The sequence below is a fragment of the Miscanthus floridulus genome, chromosome 1 (assembly GCF_019320115.1).
Source record: "Miscanthus floridulus cultivar M001 chromosome 1, ASM1932011v1, whole genome shotgun sequence".
Classification (NCBI taxonomy): domain Eukaryota; kingdom Viridiplantae; phylum Streptophyta; class Magnoliopsida; order Poales; family Poaceae; genus Miscanthus; species Miscanthus floridulus.
Genome location: NC_089580.1, coordinates 64,522,912 through 64,532,833, shown reverse-complemented (window position 1 = coordinate 64,532,833; position 9,922 = coordinate 64,522,912). Strand labels below are relative to the sequence as shown.

General features: G+C 47.0%; 1 protein-coding gene across 1 annotated transcript; it reads left to right on the top strand.

Annotated features, from left to right (window-relative positions):
• The first annotated feature begins 342 nt into the window (after window positions 1–342).
• LOC136533296 (vacuolar-sorting protein BRO1-like) lies at window positions 343–7,338 on the top strand. Its single transcript, XM_066525886.1, is given in 9 exon segments — window positions 343–955; window positions 957–1,124; window positions 1,664–2,614; window positions 2,776–2,865; window positions 2,955–3,023; window positions 3,514–3,654; window positions 3,917–3,965; window positions 6,406–6,509; window positions 6,617–7,338. Coding segments are annotated over 9 exon segments (2,607 nt in total). The 5' UTR covers window positions 343–442; the 3' UTR covers window positions 7,139–7,338.
• Window positions 7,339–9,922: the final 2,584 nt, after the last annotated feature.

The following is a 9,922-nucleotide window of genomic DNA, read 5'->3' as shown; positions in this document are numbered from 1 at the left end:
TATTTTTTTAGTTTATCTGTTTGTTTCATGATGATTGTCATGTGTAACTCATTATATCTCTATGTACCATAAAAAAGTAGGGCTAAATTCCTCTTGCTTCCCTATTTCCCTTATAAAAATAAAACGTGAGGTTTACACGTATATTAGGATCATAAGGTGGTAGAGGTCAAAACTGACGACCCCGTTCCGTTCCGACTTCGACCCACGGCCACGCCGCCCGCAACCCCGCAGGTCGGTCAGCCAGCCACCCGCACGGATCTCAAGGCACCTAGCGCCCTCGACGCGGCGAAGCATCCTCTTCCACAGTTTCCTTCCTCTAGTTGCCTTTCCAGAGCGACAATTCTCAACTCCCCAAATTTCCTTACCCCCGAAGTCCCCAACCCCACCCCATCCTCCGATCCCCTCCACTTCCGCACCGCCTCCGGCCACCGCGTCCGCCCCGATGGCGTCGGCGGCGGGGTCCTCTAACGTGATGCTCGCGATCCACGAGAAGAAAACGACTGCTACTGATCTCTACCGCCCGCTGCGCCTCTACATCGCCTCCGTCTACTCGGAGCGCGAGGCCGCCGCGGCCGACGACGACCTTACCGTGGTGCGCGACCTCCGCGCCGCTGTCGAGCAGCCCTCCCTCCCGGACCCGTCCTCCCTGGAGCAGCGCCGCGACGCGCTCCTCGCCTACGCGCGGGCCCTGGCGCTCGTGGAGCCCCGCTTCCCCATCTCCGCCGACCGCGCCCACGTCCACTCCCTCACCTTCACCTGGCACGATGCCTTCAAGGGGAACAAGAAGTGCGCCCTCGCCTCCGTCCACCTCGAGAAGGCCGCCGTGCTCTTCAACCTCGGCGCCGTCTACGCCCAGATCGCGCTTGCCGCCGACCGCTCCACCGACGTCGGGATCAAGACCGCGTGCGGCGCCTTCCAGAGTGCGGCAGGGTCATTCGCGTGGCTCAGGGAGAGCGGGGGTCGCGGCCAAGGCTGTCGCTGCGGGGGCCACCACCGTGGACATCACGCCCGAGTGCGCCGGCATGCTGGAGAAACTCATGCTCGCGCAAGCGCAGGAGTGCTTCTTCGAGAAGGTCATAGGTGGAGGGAAGCCACCCGCGCTGTGCTCCAAGGTGGCGCGGCAGGTGCGTGGTTACTTCCTGTAGTTCAGGTTTTGCGATATGGGAGCTTAGTTTGGATTGATGTGGAATGAATGAAAGCTCTGAATGTTTCTTAAGTTGTTTAAGCATTTACAATTTACAATATGTTTACCAGCCATAAGTGAATTCACGATGTTGTAGTGTTGAGGACTTATAACTAAGAGAGAATTATAGTATGCTGAACCCTAAGCTAGGGAAGTCCATTTATCTAACATCAAGATAAACCTAATTCTAGAATAATTCTATAGGCCTATGGGGTGGTTAACTTGTTTGATTGAATCTTATTTAGGAATTAGCAAGCAAGTTCGTGTGTGTATCCAGTTGTGAGATTAGTTCCTACAATTGATTTGATTTAGTTATATATGATGACTTAATTGTATATGAGTTGCACGGTTCATTTTAGCTACCATTAATACAGCACATTCTTATTCATGATGCCGTACAGTTCTTTCTTCTGCAAAACTTTGGTGTCAATGTGCTATCTAACTAATTCTTCGTCATTACATGTTCACATATCTTTTCAGGTGGGCATATTCTATGAAGAAGCGTATGCAGCTCTCAGTGCACCTCCTCTAAGTCAGCACTTTGATAAGACATGGGTGTCCCATGTCCAGCTGAAAGCTGCTCAATTCTACGCCGATGCTTGCTATAGGTATTCATTAGATCTTCATCAGAAAGAAGAAATTGCTGAGGAAATTGCACGTTTAAAGATTGGTATGAGTGCCTTGGCAGATGCTAAGAAGGCTGCGAAGGGAGTTGCTGCCCAGCTTCTGGATTCTGTCAACAAGCTGGAAAGTAACATGAAAACCAACTTGGAAAGGGCTATGAAGGAGAATGATCGTGTTTACCTGATGCGGGTTCCAGCTGCTGGTTCCTTGGGAGCCCTCCCTGCAGCGTCCCTTGTAAAGCCTACCTCTTTGGCTGAAGTTTTAGATGCCAGCAAGGAAAGGCTTTTTTCATCACTTGTGCCTGATGGCAGCATGAAAGCACTCTCTAAGTACACAGAGATGGTAGATAATATTATCCGGACCCAGGCAGAGAAATTACAGCAAGCTAGTGAGATCACTAGAGTCAGGCTGAAGGAAATGGACTTACCAGATTCTATTCTTTCATTGGAAGGAAATATAACCTTGCCCTTGGATCTGAAGGAAGACGTAGAGGCTGTGCAGATAAGTGGTGGCCCTGCTGGCTTAGAATCTGAGTTGCAGCAGCTTAGGGATTTGAGCAGGGTCAATCAGGAACTACTTGTTCAGACTGAAGAACTTCTACAGAAGGAGGCGAATGAAGACGCACAATTTCGTACACAATTTGGGAGTCGTTGGACTAGACCTCAATCAAGCACCCTAACCAAGAATATTCAGGATAGATTGAATCTGTTTGCTTCTAATCTCAAGAGAGCTGCTGATAGTGATTCTCTGATTGAACGAGGCGTGAAGGAGAACTATCCATTGATGTCTATCCTTGACAAAAGACCGGTGAGAGTTTAACAATAATATATAACATGAAACTAAAAATATAATTAGGATCTAACATTTGAGTGGATTACTTATCTTTATTTGCTTCCCAATGAACCGTGACTCTTTTCCGTGATCATCATTTTATCTAGATAGTTACATGTACCTGTTCTCTGTTGCAGATAGAGTCTGCACTTCCAAGTATTTCCAGGCCTATCATGTCCTTGGATGGCAATGAAGATGCCATTGTTGGAGCCCTGAAACAAAGCTTGGTAATGTACATGAGTTTTTATGACTGGTAGAATATGTAGTAAGACTGTTTTTTTTTAACTTGGCAAAACTTACTTTTATTTGTCAACAGAGACAACTGGAGTCTCTTGGAGCACAAAGGGCAGGTCTTGAAGACATGCTCAAAGAAATGAAAAGAAAGGTGCATCTATTGTTCCTGTAGTTTTCATTATAGTTCTTTTTTTCACGAGATTTTTCTTGGTCGTACCTGTAGAATACATTTCATCTGGTGCTAGCATTAAATTACAAGCCATGGGTCTGTTTTACCTTCTCAGTGAACATATCATGCTTAAAGTTTTAATGTTCTTGACTTCTTGGAGTGCTGTATTAGTACTAATTCATCGTGGGCTCCTATGACTATGAGTGCCTTTGTGTATTCTGTTGTTGCTCTACTTAGTAATATTCTGCTTTGCATTGCCCCTTCCAAATTCCACTTAGCAATTGTTCGAGAAAAAAACCCACTTGACAAGATTTTATGGTGGTCCTGATGGATTGTTTTCAAGTTTGTTAGTCCTTCAACTAAGCTGAAATTCATTCATCATCTTTCATTACTTAGAAATTAGTGATAAATAACCGATGATGTGGTCATGTACTATAGTATTTAATGCGCTGAGAAGATCCATTTTTGCCAGGATGATATATTGCCTAAGTTGATGGCTGGTGTGGGATCACATGATGATCTTTTCAAGAAGGAGATGGCTAAGTATGATCCTATCTGTGCTGATATTGCTGATAACATTGAGGCACAGGAACAATTATTGCTACAAATACAGGTAAGCAGTCATACCTGATAAATACTGGTGGTGCAGTGCCCTTTGAAACTTTCTTTGTGTTAATTTTGCGTAAAGTTCTATCAACAACATATGTGTATTAGAACTGAGTAGTAGCATCGTTGTTTTGCAATTGAGCGATTTGACTCCAGAGATGAGAAAAGGAAGAAACAGTGGGAGAAGTGTTTATAAGAGTCCAATGCCCTATATTTTGCCATGTACTTTCGTATTGTGTCTGACACTTAGATACTGGATCCTTGCACAGGCACAAAACGAGCAATTTGCTGCTGTATTCAACCTAGAGGATTACAAAGGTAACCTTTCTGGGATTTTTTCTTCGCGTCACAGTTGTGATAGAATGCCTTTACATTTACTTTTGTAACTTGCTTTATACATTGAATCCAAAAGTTACAACATGCTCTTTAGGTATTGTAATTTTCCTCATGTCAACAAGGTTTTACAGCTATTGCTTCAGGAGTATACTCCCTTTGCCCCTTTTTAATTGTCGCTATAGTATTCGTGCTGGTCAAATTTTCTTAAGTTTGACTAGGTTTGTAGAAAATATTAGTAACATTTGTATCTCCAAATAAGTTTATTATGAAAATAGATTCAACAGAAGGGCGGGCCTGGTGCAAGCGGTAGAGTCTTACCGCCTGTGACCGGAAGGTCCCGGGTTCGAGTCGCGGTCTCCTCGCATTGCACAGGCGAGGGTAATGCTTGCCACTAACACCCTTCCCCAGACCCCGCACAGAGCGGGAGCTCTCTGCACTGGGTACGCCCCCTTTATGAAAATAGATTCAACAATCTACCTAATGATACTAATTGTGTACCATAAATATTAATATTTTGATTATTTTCTTGTATATATTTGATCAAAGTTGAGTATGTTTGACTTCTCGGGAAGTGAGAGCAACAGTTAAAAAGGGATGGAGGGAGTATGTGCTGATTTTTTCAGCAAATTATCTGCTTTAACTATACATTTGATGTACCGCTGCCTTTTGCAATTTCCACTTTTGTACTTTAACAACTTTTTTTTTTAATTTGTTTGCCTTATGGATGATAGCTTCATGCAGTATTTTATTTTGGTAATGTTCTTTCCATTCTTGAGCCCATCAATTACAGTGGTTCCCTAGATCACGCTGGCTGGTTGGGTAGTGTTATTGATTCGTGGGCATTTTTGTGCAAATTTCAGCAATTTGTCTGCTTCAGTTGTCCATAAGCTTCCTTAGCGGGCTAGGTGTTGCTTGTATGCATGCCTTTTCCTGCATGTGCACGCCATTTTCTGGAGTAATTTCAAATTTGATACTGCTCTGCTTAATTTCTACTCTCTCTGTTCCAAATTAGAGGTCACTTTAGCTTTCTCGTCCTAAGTCAAACTTCTCTAACTTTGACTAAGTTTTTAGAAAATATATTAACATCTACAAGTTCAAATAAATGCACTGTCAAGACATATTTCATGGGGAACATAATGAAACTAATTTGTTGTTGTAAATGTTGATGTATTTTCTTGAACTTCAATCGAAGTTAGAGAAGTTTGACTTAGGACAAAAATTGACCTATAATTTTGAACGGAGGGTAACCTGTAATCATTGTTAACATGGAACTGTTATCACAGTCAGGTGCTCCAACCTGGGAATGGTCTGGGATCCAAACCAAACCCACCCCAAACCAGGCGCAACATTTTAAAGCTTAACCAGCCCACTCCGGTCCATTCAATCGCATACACAAACTGAACCAATCCCATCTGTTGCATTTTTTAACCCGCACTAGACTACAACCTGTCGGTGAACCATTTTGAAGTCCACAGTTTCAGGCTATGACTAATCCTGCTCTGCTATTGCTCTTCCATCTCCATGCCCCTGCTGCTCATCTTCGTGGCGCACGCATGGCGCTGGTGACTCAGCCGTGTGCCTCATGATGTAGCCGCCGTGTGCCGGGCATGGATTCAGGGCATGGCGGGCGCTGTGTCCATTGAGCCCAGCGAGGTCATGTCGTACCTGCAGGAGACGACCGGACACCACCTCCGTTGTGCACCACATCATCTTCAATGCGTTCGACGAGGCCCACAGCCGTGCTGCGCGCCAACAGGCCCTTCTATGCCAGCGGGATTCGCGCACAGCGCCGTGGCCACATCCATGTCGGCGGAGTCTGACTACTCCCGATGCAGCTGGCCGGGTCCTTGCTCTGCATCTCCTTCGGCAGCTACGCGCACGGGACCAAGCAGGAGCTGCACGTCGCCGTCGGCCGGGACCAAGCTGCTCGACCGTCGGCGCTGGTAACGGCTCAGATTCGCCTCCCTCTGATGGGGATCTGCCGCTGCCGCCTCCCTCCGATGGCCGGCGAGCTGTGGGATCTGGGGAGGGGAGGTGCTGGACGTCAAGCTGGGGAGACAAGCACCGGCTGTCGGACTCAGAGATCCGTCGAGAGAGGCGTCGCTAGGCGGCGCATCGACGCAGAGGCGTCGGGCGTCGGGAGACCGATGAAACCTACTCCAAACCGAACCAGACTACTGCAACTCCTACCCCAAGCCGAACCAGACCATTGAACTCTCCAGCCCATTTTCACCCAAACCATACAGGCCCAAATAAGAAACCAAACCAAAAAATCCGGTTTTGGACCAAACCATTCCCAGGTTTACAGGTGCTATTATTTTTTAGATTTAGGAGTTGGATCTTTGAACAATGTAATGTGTAATTCTTTTTCTTTGTGCAAAGCTAATGTGTAACTTTGATTTGTTAAACTCCTTTTTTTCAGCTGCTCGTGAGAGATGTTACAAGCAAATCGCTGCTGCTGTTGCTAAATACCGGGAGTTTAAAAAGAACATTAACGAGGGCCTAAACTTTTATGTGACTTTACAGGTGTGATTGCATTTCCATTTTCATATTGTTCCATTTGCATTTAACATAGGAATGCTGATGTCTCCTCTCGATTGGGCTACTGATTTTGGGATGATCCCTGTGTACAGGAAGCAATAGGCAAAATAAAACAGCAGTGCAGTGACTTTATAATGACCCGAAACATTCAATGCCGTGAAATGATCGAAGATGTGCAGAGGAAGCTAGCGGGTTTCAGCTTCTCATCCTCCAGCCACTCCTCTTTGCAGAGGAATGCTTCTGTACCACCTGATCAGAGCAGCCCATCACCACCGCCGCATGTTCAGGCTCCCTATGCCTCTCCACCTGGGGTAGACTCAAGGCCTGGATATTCTCAACCGGAGCCAAGACCTGCATACTCACAGCCATACCCCCCATCCTATGGGGCGCCAGCACAACAGCCTCCATATGGTGCACCGCACCCTGGTCAGTACCAGCAGCCAGCGCACCAGCCGCCTCCTGGCCATGACTACGGTCAGCCGGCATATCCTGGATGGCGCGGCCCATATTACAATGCCCCTCAGCCGCAGCAATCTGCGCCATATCCACAACCACCGTACAATGCCCCTGGGGCTTACCCTCCGCACCAGAGCAACTATTACAGGCCTCAATAAGTCATCTTGTCGTTGCTGCAACTATTTGTTTGTTTCTTTTCCATTGGATCTTACCATTGTGGAGTACATTATCTGGTGTAACTGCATACGAGAGTTTGGGTGGTGTAATATCAGGTTGATTAGAAGGTATAGCTTGTATGATTTGTACGTATAATAATGTGCTGGATGTGTTGTAATACATGGCTACATTCTCACATGCATATTGCGACACGCCGACACCTACGTCAATCTCAGCATCGGCCCTTTGCGTGACAACATGTCTGTCATCACCATGGCTCCTCATTTGTGCCCCATCGCCCATCGGCAACACATTGATAGTTCAGCTGTGAGGGATTGCTAGATCATTGGCTTCCACCTTGGCTTCTTTTCCAATATATAGTTGGGATTATGATCCCATGTGTTGGCTTGCCCTTAAGTCATGCAAATCATCCTATTCAACCCAATTCTATTCCTTCTATAGTAGTGCAGACTCGTTCGTTTCGCTGAAATTTGGCTTATGCTGATTTGTTGTGGGAGAAAAATAATGTTCGTTTACTGAAAAGTACTTAGCGCCGAAGAACAGGGCTGCATCCTTCAACAGCCTACATGTTTCTTCCTTTTGTTTTCTGCTTGTGTTAGCCTGTTAGGCTTGTTGGCCTAAAATTGTGCTTGAAATATAAACCAGGTATTATATCTCACAATTTTTAAAATATCCTAAAACCGTAAAGAAAAACATGTTCCCATGATTGAACAGGTTACCTAGCCCAGTTCAAGGAGTGTATCACCAAACTATGCGCATTTTAATGGTGAATGCCTTCGTTGTGGTTCCAAATAATTTTGGGGGCGTACACCTGTCGTTCGTGTCCTTTGGGATATATGATGCACGAGGACCTCCTGTATATTGTGCTTAAAACACATTTTAACAAGCTCAGTAGCACTTATAACGATTAAATACAGCAAAGCAGTGACCAGACCGATAGGCATCAACCGGTTATGAAATAGAGTACGAGTGTATATCGGTTTTGTGCAGGAACAGTTCCTAGAAAGGTGAATGGGCTACTCCGTGACTGAGCATCAATTATTCCTAATTCCACCTCCAGATCAGTGATTCCAACCTCTCCTCCTGGGTAGACCCGCACTTAGGCGCACCGCTGGAACTACGAAGAACAATGACATCATCTTTCACACATGTACGGTCGAGTTTATTGAACAGCTGTGATTTAGGTTTAGTAATAAGGACTGCCAATAGGAGGTATCAATATCTCATATGACTCCGACAGCGCCTCCCCTTTAGTAGCTTATAAAATGTATGTATACTGTCCACGTACACAACAGTCGTCTCAGTCGTCTCTCAAAAGTAATGAGTGTGCTTGTAGTGTTATGCCTCATTTTCAGCATGGCAGTGTCGCCGGCGCCGGCGGAGTGGCCTGCTGCTCCACTGGCACGGGCGACGCCTTGCAGCCCCGCCACGGGGCACCGGGACGCGAAACCTCTCAGGCACCCGCACCAGCCACAACCTCTCGGGCACCCGCAAGACGAGCCACAGCCTCTCCTCCGGGAGCATATGACAGCCCCGTCGCCAGCAGTAAAATAAAACTTAATACACTCGACAAATGCCTCATTGCCCTGGCCGCCATCGTCGGTGCGTACATGCCACTCGATCTCTTCGCTGTGTTACTCAGGTGGATAAGGCGTCGCCGCGACAAAGGGCAGGCCACCGCCGCGGACGTCGCCACTAGAGGAGGCTGCCGTCGTGCTGGAAGCAGGCGCTGGAATACTTCGGGGCCGGCCACATTCCCCCAACCCCCCCTCCAAAAAAATATACAAACTTTTTTATAATATATAGAGTTTAATAGTCTATGTTTATGTTAAAAGGGTATAATAAATAACATCTTGTTATATATGTCTACTAATACATCCTCTAGACAGCAAAATTGAATATAATACGGTTACAATAAATATTTTGATCTATCTAAATTTTGTTTGTCTACCATGTTAGGACATATATATATTGTCGGGTTCATAAACCCGGGGTCCCTCGAGGACCGTCTTCCATGCCCAGGCTCGGCCCAGGAAAACAACATATATTTTATGGGCCGGCCCAAAAAACTAAAACACAACAGGCCGGAAGGGAAGTCCGGTCGTCGACCGGAAGGTCTACCCTTAAGAACAGGCGCCCGCTCGTCAACTTCTTCGGCCCACCTCTCCGACCGGAGCACTCGCTTCAGGCACCAGCCGTCTCCAAGCAGTCTCTCCAATCGGAAGGCTTGGCCCAAAACGCTGCTTCCTACTCCGACCCCGCGACTCCGACCCCGCGCCCGGGGCTCGTGGAAAGCCTGCTCACCGCTCTTCTCCGACTGACGCATTGAGAGCCGACTGGAGTCATCCGACCGGGGGCTCCCCGTTCGGAAGGAACCAGAAGACGTGCGGAGAAAGGCAAGACATGGCTCACAAGTCAAAACCACTGTACCAGGGACCATACCCTGCGCGAAACAGTGCTATGCAGCCACCCTGACACAAAGTATTGTAGGGGCCGCTAGAAACTCTCATATGGTAAGCCCCCCGCGTGTCTCTGGACATCGATCGCAGTATGAGATCCAGGATTTGCCATACCGGGTGAACATAGCGCGACTTCTCACATGCCACTAGGCATCCAGAAGTATTTGCAGGTACCGGCGTCCATCCTTCCTAAAGAAGATAGCTCGACCCCCCGTGCACATCTGACATCCTACAGCGACATCGACAGTATTGGGGAGCTTCAACCATTATCTAGTTTTCATCACCGTAGGCAGCAAGGCTTAGAAA